This window comes from Sander lucioperca, chromosome 9, assembly GCF_008315115.2.
Source record: "Sander lucioperca isolate FBNREF2018 chromosome 9, SLUC_FBN_1.2, whole genome shotgun sequence".
Classification (NCBI taxonomy): Eukaryota; Metazoa; Chordata; class Actinopteri; order Perciformes; family Percidae; genus Sander; species Sander lucioperca.
This window is the reverse complement of record NC_050181.1, coordinates 5,678,576-5,699,202: the sequence shown is the minus strand read 5'-3', so window position 1 is coordinate 5,699,202 and position 20,627 is coordinate 5,678,576. Positions and strand designations below refer to the sequence as shown.

General features: G+C 40.6%; 1 protein-coding gene across 4 annotated transcripts in view; it reads left to right on the top strand.

The window, feature by feature from the left end:
* LOC116045874 (guanine nucleotide exchange factor VAV3-like) overlaps positions 1–20,627 on the top strand; it is a 52,773-nt gene that overhangs the window by 7,607 nt on the left and 24,539 nt on the right. For 2 of the 4 annotated variants that reach the window (XM_031293821.2, XM_031293823.2), the window contains exons 3-19: positions 659–717; positions 1,464–1,529; positions 2,226–2,343; positions 2,976–3,065; positions 3,507–3,575; positions 3,664–3,767; positions 4,459–4,558; positions 5,370–5,465; positions 7,228–7,296; positions 7,880–7,966; positions 10,172–10,257; positions 10,429–10,561; positions 14,212–14,321; positions 16,055–16,156; positions 16,620–16,711; positions 17,387–17,409; positions 17,827–17,851. In XM_031293821.2, coding sequence (XP_031149681.1) covers positions 659–717; positions 1,464–1,529; positions 2,226–2,343; positions 2,976–3,065; positions 3,507–3,575; positions 3,664–3,767; positions 4,459–4,558; positions 5,370–5,465; positions 7,228–7,296; positions 7,880–7,966; positions 10,172–10,257; positions 10,429–10,561; positions 14,212–14,321; positions 16,055–16,156; positions 16,620–16,711; positions 17,387–17,409; positions 17,827–17,851 — 1,429 coding nt within the window. Of the gene's footprint in view, positions 1–658; positions 718–1,463; positions 1,530–2,225; positions 2,344–2,972; positions 3,066–3,506; positions 3,576–3,663; positions 3,768–4,458; positions 4,559–5,369; positions 5,466–7,227; positions 7,297–7,879; positions 7,967–10,171; positions 10,258–10,428; positions 10,562–14,211; positions 14,322–16,054; positions 16,157–16,619; positions 16,712–17,386; positions 17,410–17,826; positions 17,852–20,627 lie in introns of all 4 variants that reach the window. The other 2 variants (XM_031293820.2, XM_031293822.2) reach the window with 1 other exon arrangement.

Sequence of the window (20,627 nt, the reverse complement as noted above, 5' to 3'; positions counted from 1 at the left end):
GGTTCAGCCAAAGCCACAGCACTCATTCACACAGGAAGAGGAGATAAACTGTAGATAGACAGGCTGTTATAGCTAACCCCATTAACTATACTTTTTAACCATGCTTGCAAATCCAAATCCTGAGAACAGACTAATTATTTTGCAGCATTATTACTTGAAAAGTCTTCATACCAACCAGAGAGATTATGAAGTTAAACTGCACATTTGTTTGAGATAGAAGCATGCCATGATTACATTTGCTGTGTTTGTAATGACGCGTCAAATACACACAATGCACAATCTTGTGTAGTTTTGTGTAGTAGCTGCAATAAATATCTGTTGATTACAGGTTCTCTCACATTTTTCTCTTTCTCCCTCTATTGAACACACACACACACACACACACACACACACACACACACACACACACACACACACACACACACACACACACACACACACACACACACACACACACATATTGGTTATTTTGGTAAAGGAATCTAGTGCACATGCAATAGCTACCACCACCACAGCTACTACCACTTTGCATTTTTATGATTTTTGGCCTTTATAGCATTCTCTGTCTGTCCCTTTCTCCTCCCCCCCTCTCTCTACGTGTCTGTCTCTCTCTGAGCCATTCACAAATATGATTTAACACACCTTTATTTTTCACCAGGTTATGGACACTCTGTCCAAGCTCTCCTACACAGCAGTTGCACAGCAAAGAGGATTCAAGTAAGTCACCCAATATAAAAAAACAGACTTGATTTGTAGACATTTCATAAAGTTATCCAGGGTGTGCTTAAAAAAGTGCCCTGCAACCTCTGAATACCTGCACTTACACATTTTACCTCCACCTCCATACTGACACTGCAGCCACACTTAGCCACATCTCACTCACTAATTTCCTGTTTTACCAGGGGTTTTACTTTGTCACCAGAAATGACACACTTGTCACCTCTAACAACAGCAATAAATACATGAGTTTTTATAGTGTAATAGATACACATATCAGATATTAAAAATAAATGAAAGAGTGTATACCCTGAGAGACAGAAAAGAAAGAAATGGGAATGCTGTTCATCAGCTTGTGACTTTTCTTTGGAATGAACTATTGTATGTTTGCAATATGTGGAATTGTTTAATTGTGGTCCCTGTTTCTTTTATTTTGGCATCTTAAATAATTTTTCGGCATCCACTGAATGTGAGAATGTAGGAGTTGCAGATCTCCATCTCAATGAAATTTGGTTTATGGCCCCAACTGTTGCATTGATAAATAAATGGACTTGTCCAGACTAGTTGTAACCAATTGGTGTCATTTTCTGCAGTAAAAAAGCAAATTAGGCTGTTCTGGATATTTGAATACATTTGAATACATCAAAAGTTAGTTTCCTGCCCAAAGTCACTCATTGATTATAGTTTTTTTATTGTGATTTTTCTTTTAAACACTGAGCCTCACACTGCTTTGCTGTCATTTCCAGGCCATTTCCAACAGAGGAGAGTCTACAAGACGAGGACATTTACAATAATCTGGAAGACTTGATTGAGTATGTATGAGACTCCTCTCTGTGGGGCCATTACTGATGTTGATAGAACATGGTTATTTCACTCTGTAGCAGAACCAGCTTTGCTCATCATCCATGCTCTCCAGGGGTCTGGACACCCACAAGGTTTGGTAAAAGGCTTGGCTCCATTTCTCTGTTACTGTCAGAGGGAACAAATGAGTAATTCTGCATGTTTTTGCTGAGTGCTTGCATACCACCCACATCAAGGTTCTGGATGGGTGCTGTTGACAATTTGTTTTGTTTGTTTAATAAATATAGATTAATAAGATAATCTAATATGTATAGAACCAATACAATATGTCTTATTTTTATGTCACATTAAAGAGCATGCTTTCTTTGAATTGTGCATTATACCTTTCTAAGTATTTCATTCTCCAATACATTCATTGATTAGTTCATGATGAATGATTGAATATGAGGAAAAAGATGTATAATTGCATTACTTATTATTACTTATTATTTTCATAACGATAGAAAACTATTTGAAATCATGTACAGAAAGTGTGTTGCCTTTTGTTTATATCTGTGTATATTTCTTATTGTTTAACATTTACCATGTTATCTTTCCATTATCCACAAATGGTTGCCCCACAGCTTCCACAATGCAAGAAGTAAATTGTGAATGATAATCAACACATTTTATAAATGTTAATTTGTGTGCGCGCGTGTGTGTGACAGTGAGAATGCCATCGAGGATGAGGACGACTTGTATGCAGCGGTCTACGGGCTGGAAGAAGACTACGCAGGTGGAGAGATCTATGAAGACCTCATGAGGACTGAGCAGCAACCCCCATTGGTACTGCAATGAGTCACGCACGCACGCACACACACAAACACACACACAAACACACACACACACACACACACACACACACACACACACACACTCACACTCTTCAGGGGGTGGACATTGTTGTATTATAACCCACATCTCAAAAACAGTTACTATACTGCTACACCTACTAATATTTCTAAAAATAGGCGACAATAAGTCTTTTTAGTAAAAAATATATGGACGCTATGCAAACCAGAGGGAAATTCTCCTATTCCCTGATTCATGTTGAAATTATTTTGTTGATATCGCCTGGACCTGCGGGTGGAACTCAGCTGAGATCTCAGAGTGATGTGGACCATCTATTCATCAGCCTCCTGCTGCCACTTACTGCTGTGTGTGATGCACGCAGGAGGAACTGTGCACACATGCTGCTTTAAAAATAATGTCACCCATAAATAAATTGTTTCACAAAAAGAAAAGAAAAAGAAAACTTATCCGGGATTCGAAATGTGGTGATGTGATCTGAATACAGATATTTAATTTTAATATTCTGAGTGCATATTCTGAATACACTGACTCAAAATAGTGTTTGCAGATAAACAAAAGTAAACAAGTAGTAGCAACATTTTCTAAGGTGTGCGTCTTTCTAGAAGCAGGCAGAGGTGGATGTCCGTAGTTGCTGCCTCACAGAGATCAAACAGACCGAGGAGAAATACACAGAGACCCTGGAGTCTATCGAGAAGGTACATAAACTTCCTGTTCTATAGTGCACTGAAATTATATATTGTTACATGACAAACACATGGTTTTCTTTTGTTCATCGATCTGATATCATTTTCTGTACAACTTTGGTGTAGATCTTTGATTTGTGATGATGATTTGTGATTTTTTTTTTTTTTTTTTTAAATGTTATTTAAAAGGGGCATTTTAGGGGAATTTCCAGTTAGCATTTCTCTCAACTTGCCCTGCTATGGCCCTGTTATCTGACACTTAATGTGATGTCTGTTATTAGTTTCAGTATGTGTGCACCCCAGCTGTTATTATTATTATTATTATTATTATTATTATTATTACAAATAACCTTTTGATATGGTTTATCCAGTTAAATAATCAGTCAATGAAAGAATCTGAGGAGAAAAGCTGAGATGTTTCATTCAGTTTTCCAATTGTTTTTTTCTCTCCAGTATTTCCTGAATCCTCTGAGGAAGTTTTTCTCTGCAGCTGAAATTGACAAAGTTTTTGTCAACATTCCAGTAAGTCGCACACGTTACCCTTCTTGTCACATGACATGGAAATAAAATGTTTATGTGCAGACACCTGTCTTCTGTCTCTCTAATGTAGGACCTGGTTAAAGTTCACAAGTGCCTGATGGTCGACGTGCAGGACTCCATCTTAAACAAAAATGCCTTAAATCTCTACCAGATTTTTATCAGCTACAAAGAGAGGTATACATGAACACCATCTATTTACATTTGTTAGTTTGCAAGAAAGCTACAGTATGTAAGTTGCCCCTGCTTTGGCATCTCCAAAAATGTATTTCCCTTTTGTGGAGTTATGTCTCACTAATCAGTTTTACGTGTACAGAAGGTTTTGTGTTAGATTCACTAGATCACTGTACTTTCCCTTTCCCTTATAATTTGCTATCCATGCACTGGGCAGATCCATTGCAAAACATTGTCTTGCAATGCTGAGGCTGAGGCTGAGACTTAATTTACATCAGACATTTTGAATTGTGGATCTGTCCTGTATGCTTGCTGTTAGCCATTTGCCAGTTTTACATTTGCATTTTATGACAATCCTCTACATGTTGTTATGTATTTGTGTGTTAAAAAGGTTCAGATTTTGTGCTAGTTTGTTCTATTTCAGTTCTCTATAAAATTCAGGTTCAAATGGAAGTTACTACAAATAGTTTTTCACATATAAGATGAAGGATTTCCTTCTCGCTCATATCATGATGTAGTCTTGCAACACATTCAGAGAATCATTTGATATCATCTGGGTCACGAGATTGCAACTTATCATGAGTTACACTTTGTAATTCTGAGAAAGCACCGTGTGACTAACTGGCCCTCCACACACACTGCCCTGACCAGACTCTGACTGTACTGGCTCCACTGTCTTTCTCTTCAATTTTAGACTGCTCATTTATGGGCTATACTGCAGTCGGGTGGAGATCGCCATTGCTGTTTTAGATCTCATTTGCAAAGAGAAAGAGGATGTCCGCCTAAAGCTGGAGGTGAGACACCTGAATAATACATATACCCACACACACACACACACACACACACACACACACACACACACACACACACACACACACACACACACACACACACACACACACACACACACACACACACCCCCATGAACACAGATCCAGTTTTTCCAGCAGCCCCTAGTGTGTATTTTGTGCATTACACATACATTACATTTTTATTGAATGATGTGTCTTGTTCTCTCCAGCTTTAAAAGATGAAAAACTATTAAAATAGATTTAAAAAAAAAAATTGGGCATTTTTAGTCCTTTATTTGACAGTACAGCTAAAGACATGAAAGGGGAGAGAGATGCAGCAAAGGGCCGCAGGTTGGAGTTGAACCCCGGCCCGCTGCGTCAAGGAGTAAACCTCTATGTATGGGCGCCTGCTCTACTGAACAACTGAGCTATCTGGGCCCCCTTAAAATAGATTCTGTTTTTTTATAGAATTAAATTACTGATTTTATGTGATGGATTTAAAATAAAAGTAAATGTAAGATAATAAATAATATCGGTTTAAAATGTGTGGTATTGTGTTTTCTTTATAAACTGTGAGCTTGGTGCATGCCCTTTAAAACAGAATAGGATACACAAATATTGCATACTCAATTTGAAATGACAATTTGGTTTGTGACAAGTTTAGGCCCGAAAACAAACAAGAAAGTAAGCTAAAACACATTGTTTTGTCTCTTGGTTGACCGGTCCTTGTGAAAAAGACTCAGTAACAAGTTATCTGTGCAATGATGCACTATTGCTCATGCTGTTATAAATATTTGTATGCTATTTGTTGCAGGAGTGCTCAAAGAGAGCCAACAATGGGAAGTTTACACTGAGGGACTTGCTGGTTGTCCCAATGCAGAGAGTCCTCAAGTACCATCTACTTCTACAGGTAGAGAGGCTTGACTCTGCTAATTTAAAGAGAGTGTCAAATCACATGTCTAATAGTCTTTTTAAAAGTCAGTTTATTTCAGAGATCAGCCAACTAGATAAAGGTGTGTTAATCACTGAAATTACATTGGACTTAGATATATTTGGTCATGTATTTGTATTCGCTTTATACATATACTACATAAATAATGCAAGTGGAGCCACTGAAACATTTGGGGCTTACTGCCTTTAACTCCAGGACAAGGCAGCAGTGTTTGTTGAGGCAGGAATAAGTATATAATAAGTATAAACGTTGCCCAGATTTGACCTGTTGTTGAAGGAATTCAAACATTACATACATGCCAATTTTATTGTATTGCTTTTATTTATTTATATATATATATATATATATATATATATATATATATATAAATGAGAGGACATTTTACTGCTTTGAGATTGGTTTTGGTTTTTTGAGGTTTTGTTAACATTATCTCAGTTGATTCAACTTGATGGCCTTCTTTGAGTAGAAAAGTGGCCACTTGAGGGCGACATTCTCCACAACTTTGCTTCTTGTTTGCCTCCCTTCACAGCTTCTTAGCAGATTCACATGGCAAAAAAAACTCTATTTTGTTTCTTCATATCTCACCTCTCTCAAAGAAAGTTTAGTGAGTGAATGAATGAAGTAACATTATGTCAATCTATCTCAATATATTTATGCTTACATCATTTTCCTCAAACAAGAGGAAAGTGTCAGTAACCTGATTTTGGAATAGATTTACCAGTGAAATTAGCAAGTGTGTCTTGCAGTGTGGCTGCACTCTAGACACTCAGAATTTCAAACATACCTGAAGTAATTCCACCCACCTTTTATATTAGATATAATGCACATATTGCTATAATTTGATTAATATCATTTTCTACTATACATCACACATGTTACACAGCAAATACAGTTTTTGCAGCATGTCATTAACAAGCAGCATCTGTCTAGAATTAAGCAACAAAAAAAGAATAAAGCTACAACAAAAAAAGAAGAATGCTGTTGCAATATACTACCCTGATACAGTGGTGGAACTGGTGCCCCACATAGGTAAAATATATCAATTTACTGCCACAGAATTATGTTATGATATGTAATTATATTTGCTGTGGAAATGTCTCAGTTTGGACTAGTATACGCTTATCAGTCTCATGTCTATTTTGCTGTTTGACTGGGGTTTTTACGGTAATGAAACCAAAGATGTCCATGAGATTTCAGGATGCCTCTGTGCAGGTTACACTCCCTACAATAACTGCCATGTGTTGATTAATAAAACAGACATATGTGTGGGTATTGGCAGGATGATGTGGTCAAAACGTCCCTTTTTTTCTCTTCTATTCCTGGCAGTAAAATTACATTTGACAGTATGTGTATAAAGCTTTACAGCTTAATGGAAATGTGTTTACACATGTTTTATTACTTTTTCTGTGCATTTAGAAATCCTATTTATATGTCTATTTAGCTTTATTTTTCAGTTTATTAAAAATGAATGATTATACTACTGAAGCACATTGGCCAATTTTTGCCTAAATTCCTTGTTCTGCCCTCAAATAACATTAATTTAAGAACATTAGCTGTCTTCTGATTACAAGAGTATACATGGTGCTTTTTGTTATGAAAATTACATAGTCACATATAAAAGTAATCTTCATAATGACTACCCGTGCTTAATGTGTTTGTGTGAGTGTGAGTTTTGTGTGTGAACATGGTCCACCATTTCCTTTCTGTCCTTCTCTAACAGGAACTAGTCAAACACACTCCCGATGCTGCTGACAAGAGCAACTTGAAGATTGCTCTTGATGCCATGAAAGTAAGTGCAGTGCTTATGGTAAATGGACTGTAATCATTGTGATTTTAGCCTGTTACCAATAGCAGGCAGATTTAGTGGAAATAGTCTCTGCCATCCAACTATCAAGTTTTATTAGATGACAAAAAAATAAGTCATGAATTACTCCTCTTTGTCTGCTACAAATGGGTGGGATTGATAAGACATTTGCATTAGTGAGCACTTTACTTTTTCAGTCCTGAAGGTAGCCAGGGCTAAATAGGCAGCTGATTTGAAGACAAAAATGTAGGGAATGCATAGCTTTAGACAACTTGAAGGCTTGATTCATACTTACTTACTTAATATTTACATGTGTGCTCAGCTCACAGGAGCTCAGTATAAAATTAAAAGAATAGGTCGACATTTTATGAATTGTGCTTATTTGCTTCTTTTTTGTTGTTGCCAAGAATTAGATGAGAATCAATAAACACTATCACTATCTACACACAAATGAGTGTGTTTTGAATATTTCCCATAATGTACATGTACAACATATTTCACTACCTCCAGACTGAACTGCTGTGTGTGTGTGTGTGTGTGTGTGTGTGTGTGTGTGTGTGTTGCCCAGGACCTGGCTCAGTTTGTCAACGAGGTGAAGAGAGATAATGAGACAATAAGGGAGATCGATCAGTACCAGAGGTCTATTGAAAACCTGGTAAATGAAAAATATTTAATATCAACAGCTGTTTATATAGACTTTATATGAGTGCAAAATATCAGGAAGTCATGTTGTTTACTTTTTGTAGACGGTCAGATTTGCAAGTCAAGTTTCACATAACATGGTCAGTTAAATTTGGCATAGTCTGGGGGAATCAGCCAGTAATACAGGATACAACTTAAACACAGCTCTTGCTCTAGATTTAAAGGGTTAATTCAGGTGAAAGCTAAAATAGTTTTTCTGATTTCACCTGGATTAATCTAATCATTAGAGTTAAAGTTGGGTCACTTTGCATTTTTGCAATTTTCTCTGATTTTATATATAATTTATTCATATAATTCTTTTTCCTTTTTTAGTTTTTAAAGGTACAAAATGTAATATTTCTGCATTAAAATGTCTAAAAATGACTATACCTATGTTATATATTTTGTTGAGTTGTGTACTTACACTAACCTAAATGTTTCCAGCAACGTTCAAACCAAAAGAAATCTGTTATTTTATTTTAATGACACGGTCTGTTTCATTTAGTCACCTGTCAGTGGCGTCATATAACCTTTGACCCCTCTGGTTCCTCTAACTCCCCTCAAAACTGGCACTCAGATGTACGTTCGAGAGTAATCGTAAATCATGCAATCTCACAGAAAGAATAACACTCATTATACAGCTTGCTTTCTGCCACACAGCATCATGTTGTCATTGATTACATGCCATTTACAACACAGTAAAGTTCAATATCGATTGATCCAGCTTAACGTAATGTGCTACGTTGACAAGTAACGTTAGCTCATGCTAATGTTCGGTGGGGAACGTTAACGTTATAAGGCCGTTTTATGGCTCTGCAACATCGTTCAACGCGTTCATGAAGTTATTTTAAGTATAATTGTTTTGATCAAGGTAAAGTTACCGTTAAACAGCACTGGGCTAACCCACGATTACGTTCGCCAGCTAACATTAGCTAGCTGTATAGATAAGATAGAAGACAAATCTAATGTTAATTTAGCCAGCTATCCCACCCTGTTTTTTCTGCCTCACTCCCCGCCACTAAGGTATTAGTTCAGTCGGGATGAGATTGATAACGATGCTAACGGCAGTAACAGAAAGTTTTATGTTCTGTTGGGGAAACAGACCATATCGCCCCAGGCGTCCGAGTCTGGCTGGCCGCGGTGTTGTGCTGAAATTTTCCCCCCTTTAGCGGTCTTCTTTACAATTATGTTTGACCCACAAATGGTGACTGTCCTGTGGACAAAAGGTGATGGTGGGGAGAGTCCGACAGCAACACCCGGCAGCCATCCTATAATAGCTAGGCGTATCCTTGGCCGAGCCGCGGCCCCAAAGATACTTGGCAGCCAGCCCCAGCTGTGAAGTAAGTCTCTTAGCGTATCCTCGGCCGGTATATCCGGGGCCGCAGCTCGGCACCAGAGATACTTGGTGGCGAAGTAGCTCAGAGGTGTTGAGTAACATTACAACAAACCCTTTTCCCCCCGGTGCTGAAAACATCCAAAAAGTTACACTGAGGTGAAATATATTGTGATATTGTTAGCTGCTGGTCAACTAGCTAGCTAACGTTAGCTACCAATACAGATCGAATCAAGAAAACGTAATTATGTAGGGGAAACTGCAGCTATTTAATCAGAATGACATGAATAGACGTTACTAAACGTAACAAGGATACAACTGTAATGAATAAACCTATCCGTGAACAGATCTATTTTAATCAGCAATTGTATTAAACTACAACTCCCATAATGCCACTTCATAACGTCATCAAAAGTCTGTGTTTACATCCATTGTTTTGATTGAGAGACCCGGCAGAAAATCACATATTGTACGTTTAAGCAAAAGACAAAATTACACTTAACCCTTAAGTTAAGCATTTTTTTATTTTTTATTTTTAAAGATAATTTGGGCATTTTCAGCCTTTATTTTGATAGGACAGCAGAAGACATGATATGGGAGAGAGAGGGGGGAATGACATTTGACAATGACAGCAAAGGGCCACAGGTCGGAGTCGAACCCGGGCCCGCTGCGTCGAGGAGTAAACCTCTATATATGGGCGCCTGCTCTACCAACTGAGCTACCCATGCATTTAAAAAACAAAAAACAAAAAACAAAAAAACAAACAAAAAAAAGCATTTATTTAATACATTTCATAATTCATACATATTTCATATTCATGTTAACCCTTTCTTATTTTACTTTCAGAATCAGAATCTAATCAGCTATGGTCGACCAAAAGGTGATGGTGAAGTGCGTATGGTCTCCAGTGTTGACAAGAAGAAACAGGACAGGTTGTTCTACTTCAACTTCATTGTCCTGAAAAAAAGATTTAGGATTGCAGACAGGAAAGAACACACATTAAATGTCGATTTACTGAAACTTAGTCATCAAGTGTTGATAGTGTGTGAGAGCAGATTTTTTTTATTTATAACTATGTAACATATTGTGTTCTTATTTTACAGACACATCTTTCTATTTGATGTGGCTGTCATTGTTTGCAAGAGAAGAGGAGACAACTATGAAATGAAGGACATACTCGATCTCAACTACTTCAAGATCACAAACAACCCCACCACGGACAGAGAGGGTAAAAAGGTCAGTTAGCTGCGAAAACACAATATACTTCTACATTCATATAATTACACATATGCTGCACTTGTATATTGGTATTTGTGCACTTTACATTGCATTGAATATTGGCTCTCTGTCTGCCTCACATTTTGATTAGTTTTTATGGTTCATATCAGCAAACTACACTACTGTATGGAAATGTTGCTATTCAACATCTGTTTGGCTGCAGATATTATTGCAAAATGAAATGTTGAATGCCTAATAAGAGTAATCTAGAATGATATTATCTCCCTTTCTGTGTAGGGTCAGTCACCCCACACAGTTTATACAGTATGCTATTTTTCACCTTGTGGGAACAATTCGCAGGCTGTATTGTAGTGGAGGGGACTTGTTGATGTCTTATTGATGTATGCCCACAGATGGTGTCTTCTCACTCTGGTGCTGATTGCTAATGTGAAACTGACAGTGTGCCAGAATGGGATGGTTCTGTGGTTTCCATTATCATCCTCATTTAGTCTATTGTACAATCATAATGTGTGTGTGTGTGTGTGTGTTTGGGTGTTGTATAGGACATGTATATGGCAGTGACTTGTATTTAACATATATGGTGATGGTCTTGATGTGTTTTTGGTGTGTGCTTGGCATTATTCAGAGCTGTCTCTAGCATTATTTCTAAATTAGCAATCTTGTACTTAACATGTGACGACACAAAACGGTGTAATATTGTTCGGATATGTCATTTTTGTTTTCTTCCAAAATTTTGTTGCACAAAAAGGACACAGGCGTGTAAGAATTAATTTGTAGCAAGACACAGGAACACAGAAAAAGACAAATATCCACAGAGATACAGATACTGTGTGTACCTTCACACACACACACACACACACACACACACACACACACACACACACACACACACACACACACACACACACACAGCGCAGGACAGAGATGCTAATATCAGGTGATGAATGTGTGCAGTCCTCCAAGGCTGCTTATAGCTATATATCATTTTCTGCTAAATGAAACTTCAGAGAGTGAATGTGGTGCCACTGAGCACCCACACAGTCGTCAATGATTTAACACTCAGCAGAGCTCTAAAACACTCAGGACTTTGCAAGGCTGGCCAATCACTGACGGGTAAACCCTACCACTTTTCCTGTTATTAGATATGACACAACAAGCTGGAAGAGATTAGGGTGACACAAATGGAGAGGTTTAGGAATTGATTGAAAATCATTACCAAATATGCCCAAGGCATTTAACGTGTTAAGTGCTGCAGTGGTAGGAGGTACTTGGTGGCCAGTGGTTGAAGAACATGTTTGCAACTGTGGCTTAAAAGTATTGATGGTGTTTCTAAATTTAGGATGTAATAATAGTAATAATAATACATTGTATTTATATAGTGCTTTTCAACACTCTACAGTAAAACCAGTACATTAAGCATAATAAAAACAGGTGAAGCAATAAAAACAACACATAAAAAAACAAGCATATTAAAAGCAAGTGAAACAATAAAACCAGCAAATAACAGCAAGTGAAATGAAATATTATAAAAGGGTGAAGGTTAATCTAAAGAGGTAGGTTTTGATAAGGGATTTGAATGTGTCCAGGGGCCCGTTTCAGGAAGGTGGTTTAACAAACTCTGAGTCTAACCCTGAACTCTGAGTTGATTTACCCTGAGATGGGAAACTCTGAGTTTTCAGTTCCAGAACAGCTGATTTGAGTTGGTTCAATCAACTCAGAGTAGGTTGACTCAGAGTTAAGCGCATGCACCACCACAATAAAAAGGCAGCATGAATGGAGCCATGATACTACGATTCAGTTACCACAGTAACTGACTCCGAGGTTAAGTTACCTCTCTTTCTGAAATGGGCTGGAGTTACCCCTCCTTCTCAGGTTTAAATAACCTCCCTTTCTGAAACGGAAACCCCAGAGTTTCCCTCATCTCAGGGTTAACAAACTCAGAGTTTTCACTAAACCTGCTTTCTGAAACGGGCCTCAGGTCAGTACAGTCACAGATTTGTATGGGTAGGGAGTTCCAGAGGGAGGGGGCCGCGATGGTGAAGGCTCTGTCACCATGGGTATGGTGCTTGGTCCTGAGTGGTGGGGAGAGGGGGTTTGTGTCAGAGGAGCAAGGGGGGGGGGGAGGATTGTGGCGGTGGAGCAGGTCTGTATTTGGAAAAGAAAGATCGAGCGGCGTCTTTGGTTCCTCTGAGGCCGATTAGCGGACTCTTCCTCACTGTCATCCTGTTTTATACAGTCCATGCTGTCATCACAGCTTAAGTCCTCTTTGGGCAGAACTCTGGTTAAACTCCTATAGCCACTGCTCTCTTGATGTTGATAGAAAAAACAGCAGCCAACTCACTGTTGGTTTATCTGTGAGCCTGGTGCCAGTGGCGATTTGATGACGGCATTTAAGGTTCAGTAGATAACTTTTATAAAATAAACTTTTTGTCATATTTGCTGACACTGCCACTCTATTCTCACAGTAGTACATGAGACAGATAATCTGTGAAAAAAATCACATTCTTCTGGCCTCCCCTTGGAGCTCTTAATGTCATTTGCAAGATTCCACCACACCTGAAGATAAACAACCAATCAGAGCCGAGGAGGTGAGAAATAGGCAATACAGTAACATAATCTTGATTTTGTTGCTGCCTAGTTTGATAGTTTGACGCTATGTTAGAGACTCCTCGGCTCTAAATGGTTGTTATGATTTTGCCAAAAAATACACTTAATAATACCTTTTCGTTAAATGTCTTCAAAGTCTTCACTACATATATTTTTATGCGTCTGGACAGACATGGATGTAAACTGCAACTTGACTGGTTGGCAGATACTATAATGTAATTCTAGTTTTCCTTATATCATTAGGAGCACAATGAGGAGGCAGAGGAATGGGATTTTTTAAAAACAGATTTCTGATTCATGTTCTACCGTCAGGATATAGTGACACTTTGAGCAAATATGAAAATAATTTATTTTTCATAAAGGTTACCAACTGTAGCTTTAATGGTGGTGTGTTATTTTGGGCATATTTTCTTTTCTTTCCTTTCCAGTTTTTACATATTATTTTACAGCCACACAACAAATAGCATTTAGATCGGTAGACATCCTCTGGTATTTGAAACAGTGTATCTATTTATGTAACCCCTAATTACAGAGTAGTGTGCACTGTTTACACTTAAACCTACACACAACCTGTCATGAGTATCTGAGATTTATGATACAAATAAAAAAGAAAAACATGCAAACTCAGTAGGATAGGGTAGGGTAGGAGAATGGGTATTGGGGAGTACCTTATTACAAGTCTTGTGCTAAATTGAGATATTTTATTTTACTGATTTTTTTCTTTGGGGTAGATCCTATTCCATTTGTATGTGTGATCTCTGATTGTAAAAGTTCATTTTTCCATGTCTAAAGTTTGCTCTATTGTTGACAGCCATGAATTTCATTTTGGTGGATTTGACTGTTTCCTTGTCCTTGTCACCTGCTTCATGGCAGTCACACGTAGTATGTTAAAAAGATGCATGTCTTCTGAAAGTATAATTTCTTGTAGATTACGAAGTATTTTCAATTTTCAGAGGTCCTTTTAAATAAAAAATATACTTTAGGGCATTCATAAGAAAATGCATTAAGTTTGATTGCTGTTTTCTTCCTGACCTCCACAGTGGTGCTACGGATTCTACGTGACTCACCAGCAGGGGCACACAGGCTTTGAATTTTTCTTTAAGACCGGAGAGCTGAAGAAGAAGTGGCTGGATCAGTTTGAAATGGCCATGTAAGTGCACAGAGACATGAATACCACAGTGAGGACAGTTTCTAATCAACGCAGAAGACCAGTGTATGTGTGTGTGTTTTACAGGAAAAAATAACTACTTGTATGTGCATGCGTGTGTGATGTTTATTTGTCTTTGTTTTGCATGCATGTTATTCCAAGGCCGAGAGAGGTGTTGACTCTCTCATGTGCACTGTTTGATCTGGTCTTTGCTGTAATCAAGCACACACTGCTGACAACAGTACGATCACACACACACACACACACACACACACACACACACACACACACACACACAAACTATTCCAAAGAGCTGCAAAACTACATAGAAGTCACTCTGCCTCAATGGTTCTTCAAATCAGTGCTTTATGGAGGTATATCTTTTGTATTATTTTGTAACAGTGGGTGGTTTTTCTCAGGCAGATATCCTGTCTGCATCCTTTGTTATTTTGATTCAGGAGTATACACTGTTGTGTTTACATTACAGTCTGATTGACAGAACAAATGCTTTTCTGTTTGGGGTGGATATGTATGAAAAGAATATTCTGATATGCATGCTGACTAACTGCTATGGCCCTCCTGAATACATTTTCCCTTAGTGTTCTGGATTATACCTGATCTATGCACTGTAGCAAAGCAATGCAGTGTATAGGGATGTGCATTACGGTAATCAATGTGTACAGAAAACCTCCATGACCACTAGGACCTTGACACCTGCTCAAAACCTTATGTGTAATTTCCAAAATTTAAAGAAGAAATAACCATTTCCCACCCCATTCTTATGTTTGCTTAGATACAGGATTTGTGTCTGATAACAGCTATGTGTGCCTCTGTGCACTGGGTAATGAAACCAGAAGGGGACCATTCAGATAAGTGAAAATTGTACCTGTAAAGAGGATGTGGGCTCCTGATGAAGGATTCACTTGTGGGAGCACTCAGTTTAAGTGGTGTTTGGATGGTGTGTTCAACACAAAAAGACGTTTTTGTGTCAGTCGTGTTTGTTGATGTTCCAGAAAGGCTGCTTATGTCTGCTATGCAGGTTTCCCCTCTCACATTTTAACACATGCAGCTCAAAATTTGATTTGTCAGGGCTGATTCAAGTCCTCTTCATTTACACAGACTCATGCGCTGGGGTTAAAATTCTTTTTACTTAAGTAATACATTGCAGATTGTTTTTGCCACAACAAAGTAGTGTTATTTAGTTGATAAAGACATGATTAAGAATGTTTTGTATATTAAGCAAATTGAAAGTCAGTTTCTCCCCCTATAGAGACACTGTCATTAGACTACTTTGATAGACTAAAATATCTCAACAAATATCGATGGGGTTGCCATACAATTTTGTACAGACATTCATGGTCTCCAGAGTATGCAAATTACTTTTGTGATCTCCTGACTTTTTCTGTAGTGCCACCATGAGGTTGACATTTGTGGTTTTGATCCCTGACCTTTCATCTAGCATTTTCTTTTTGTTCAATATTTTAGCTAATTACTTTGTACATTCCCATAAGCCTCAGCTGTACTATTGCTAATGAGCAAATGTCAACATGCTAACACATGCTAAGATTGTTAACATGGTATACATTTTAGCATGGTCATTGTGAGCATGTCAGCATACTGAAGTTATCATTTAGCTCAAAGCACAGCTGTGCTAACATACAGAATCGCTGTACAGCATCGCTTGTTTTCATTTAACTTCCATTTAACCTATTTTTGTTTTTTATTTCCTGTCTCAGATCAAATATTCGACCAGAGAAAGCCAACCACAACACCCACCAGTTCAAGCTGCACACATTTGAAAGGATCACTTCCTGTGCTTTCTGTCACCTCTTGCTCAGGTAATATTCAGACATATGAACGGGCTCTTCTATTTTTGATGATGTCCCTGTAGACCAAGGCTGAGACAGGGTGAACATCAACTGTAACTACACACATTGTTCTAGGATGGTAAAGCGCATGTGTTATTGTACTGTTCCTAGGAAAATATACTTTTTTTCATATTGAAGGTATGAAAGGAACACAATGACATTTTACATTTCAGTCTTCAGTCAGTTTTCCTGAGGCACTCTTTTGAATTTAGCCTCTCATTTAACTGGAAATGGCTTATTAGCACTGGGTTTAATTAAAATAACTAGGGACTGTAACAGACAGTATCAGTTTTATGGTTTTGGAAAGCTGAAGGACATTTCATTTTTCTTATCTTGAGACTGTGACTGAAGCCTGAATAATTCAAAATGCCAAGGTATTTCTCTTAAGGACGCTGTTATACATGAAATATATGCTGTGGTTTATTGTGTCCAGGGGCATCTTTAACCAGGGTTATCTCTGTCTTAAATGTGGGCTGGGGGCTCATAAGGAGTGTCTGGGTCGACTGGGAATCTGTGGGAGAACAGGTGAGATAGATGCCTCCAAACTGATTGTGTTTTACACTTTGGTCTGTACTGTAACAACTTATCGTGACAATTAATGGCAAGATTTCAATATTTGCTTTGTATATTTATGTCCCTCAGAGAACATATCCTAATTTTCTGATGACCTTTCCTCTAATGTTCCTCTGTATGTTAATTGTGTGTTCTTTATACTATTGTGAAATTTTAACATTATTTAGGTGAAAGCTTTAAATAAGCCAACTGTGTTTTCTGCCTTTCCCTGCACAGTACATTATGTTAGTTTTATTTGTCATTTTATTTTGTGCAAAAGAGCATCAGGCCACACATTCCACTTATTCACACAAAATATCAAAATCTAAAAGGCAGATTGTCATGAAATTTACTGAGCACATTCGTGTATTAACATTTTATCTAACAGCTATGGAATTTTGCTTTATCTCTTTGTCACCAGTCTGGGGCTGTTAGTCCAGGTATACATCACCCTCCCTGAATACACAGACAGCTAAAGGCAGCTCAGGCCTTTGATAAGCCTTCTCAGCAGAAGCACAGTGGTCTTTATGCATTCTGAGGCGTGATGAGGGCCAGCAGAGGTTGACAGTTGAGGTTGTATGTCAGGAAGCCACCACACACACTCATATTGTATTCTTCTCTCTGTGGCTGTCTCTCACCTGACTGCAGATTCTGCCAAGCTGAAGCCTAAGGTAAGACCTGGACTGTTTCTCTTCTTTGACTTGGACACCAATGTGAACATACTGTGAAGCATAGCATAGCAGATCAGATAATATGTGTATATATATAAAAAATCAGGATACAAATATTCAGTATTTATGTATTTTTTATTATACTTTTTTCCCAAAAAGACAAAATGATCAGAAACAGAACTTCTAAATGTTACTGTTGATGTCTGTCTTTCACTTTTAAAATGGTTAGACCATACATCTAAAGAGTGTAACACTCACAGATGATTGTATTAAGAGTATGACTCATTCTTCAGGTCAGTATTATCCTGCACAAGGATTAAGAATGGCCTCTCAATATTTTCTTTCTCTCTCATAATTCTTCCTTCCTTGTTTTTTTTCTTTTTCTCTGTCTTGCTTACTTTCTCTCTCCATCCACAGGAAAGCACAACACCACCAGACCCAGGTCAGTATGGCTTGACCTCTTAACCACTTCTGTGAACCTGCTAAGGGCTTTACGTGGTACCTCTTAGTTCTATTTTGTATAGGCTTCGCCCTCTAAGCCACGCTATTGGGTTTATCCCTTCGCGCATGCGCAGTCATGAAGATTTTCTTTCCCGCCCTAGCGTGCCGCTCGGGCTTCAACTACGTCCGCAAATACTGTATATAAACAGAGCGGACCCGTAGCTCTGCTCCCACTTTTTCTTCAGCAAAGCAGTTATGAAGAAGGTTATGAAGACCTCCGGCTCCAGCGGCGTCCGCTCCTGCCCCTCCTGTGAGACTGGGTACATCTTTTCGCCGGATCTCCACCCCTGCTGCGAGACTTGCCTTGGTGCTTCTCACGCCGGCAAGGCTCTCACCTCTGATGCCTCCTGCCCCTTTTGCGCCCGCCTGCCTTCTAAAGAGCTTCAATGGCAGGCGGACGCTTTTCTGGCTTTTGAGGTCGACGGAGAGAGGGACGGCAGCTGGGCAGACCGACGTGACACTGTTGACGCCCTGGAACCGCTGGAAGAGGGCGTCTTCGACGGGCACGGGTCTGATGACTCGTCTCCCCCGAATGACGATTCTCTCTCCGGTTTTCCCTCCTCCCCGCTGGGAGAACTTGAACACGAGACAGGGATTGACGCCTTTCCACTACGGCTCTCCCCGTCTCCAGAACGGCCAGGGGCACCGCCTCAGCGGTCATCCCCTCTGCCACAGGCGGCTCCACCCTCCACCACCAAGGATCTTTTTCTGGACCTGCCGGACATCATTAAAAAGGCAGCGGAACAGAGAGGCATAGCGCTCCCGGCAGAGCTTCCAGCCCCCACTCGCGGCCTCTTGAGCGGTGATGTCTACTCCCAGGAACCGCCGTCCAAACGGGCTCCACTCTGGCTGCGCTTCACGGAGCTTCGGCCATTCGTGGAACTCGCTCAGCCCAGAAAACTGAGGGCTCCAGTCTCTCGCTATGCCCCATTCACACGGGTTCATGGCGACACAGAGGCAGGCTTCCCTTCGGTCCCCCCCTGGAGCACAGCCTGGCGTCAATCCTACTCCCGAAGGCTACTTTTTTTGGCCACCGGAAGCTGACCCCCCCATCCCCCCAAGATCAGGTTTGCGCCCAGGTTACTGACCGGTCAAACCAATGTGCGGCCCAGGGCTTGGCGGCGCAAAACAACATCGCCTTGCTAGCCTCTGCCGTCTCCATCATGGCCACCAACCCGGAGGCTCTTCCTCCGGAGCTAGCCACAGAGATTGGCAAAGCGATGACCACTATCCTCACCCTCACCACAACGACCACGGTGGCGTTGTCGAGGATCCAGGCGTGGCAGACTGTGGCCCAGCGAAATATCTGGCTCCACATGTCACAGCTACCCACGGAGGTCAGACGTGAGCTTCTGTACGGCCCCATAGCTCCCGATGGGCTATTTGGGCCTCGCTTACAGACAGCCATGTCCCTCCTCCACCAGGCGACCGAGGAAGCTGAGTTGCTACGGCGGCAACCACCATAAGAGGAAACGCCCCACAGCCTCTGCTGTGGCTGCGCCTTCCCAGGCTTCGACCTCCGCTCCTCCGCTTGCCCCCCCACAGCGGCAGCCGGCCCCTGACCGGCAGGTTTCACGGGGCCGAAGGACCATGAAGGCGGCTCCCACCTGGTCAAACCCGCCCTCGGAGCCACCCAGCAAGCAGCGGCGACGGTGGCAATGACGGGGCGCGGGGAACATCTGTCCCTCCACGGTTGGAAACCGGAAACACAACGGCCTTTTTAAGGGCCACTTCAGTCTTTCTCAAGAGCAGTTTCCATCCAACCGATTAGCCCTTGTTCCCACTGAACATTACGCTGATGTCATGACAGATGTTCCCCACACAAGCACACACCAGGTCACCGCTGCTCGCGGAGCTCCGCCGCTCTTTCACTATGCAGACAGCGGGAGCATACGCCCACTTGCTTCAATTAGCGCCGCTCAGTTATCCTCCTCCCCCCGGCTATGCCAGCGGGATGAGGACAACGATGACCTGCCACCCTTTCGACAGGGCCCTACCATGGGCTGGGCGACAAGATCTACTCATGTCTCGCCCAGCGGCGGGACGGGCTCTACGCTTCTTGCTAGCTATGTCTGTAAACAACACACAGACATGCGCGCGCCCGCTCTCAGAACACAGCGCGGCATGGATCAGGCTGACACACATGGACTTGTGGATGTCAAAACTGATATCATGGGGCTACACTCTCCAGTTCGCCTCCCCCCCGCCTCGTTTTGCAGACAACCGTGTCATCCCGGGCAGAATCACGCCATGACGTCAAAACTACGGGAACTGCTGTCAAAAGGAGCAATTTCCCACGTTCCTCCGGGGGAGGAGAACGAGGGATTTTATTCCCGATACTTTCTCACTCCAAAAAAGTCAGGTGGGTTACGCCCCATCCTCGACCTGTCCCAGTTCAACCGGTGTGTCATGGAGCGTCCATTCCACATGTTGACTATCAGACATGTGTTGGAATGCGTGCACCACCAAGAATGGTTTACATCTGTGGATCTGAAAGACGCATACTTTCACATCCAAATCATTCCCAGACACAGGAAATTCCTGCGTTTCTTTTTCTGAGGGGCTCATTTCCAGTACAACCGACTACCGTTCGGTTACTCACTGGCCCCCCGCACTTTTTCCAAGTGTATGGAGACGGCGCTTCAGCCGTTACGGAAAAAAGGCGTCAGAGTCCTGTTTTATCTGGACGATTTGCTCATCCTGGCTCCCTCTCGGGA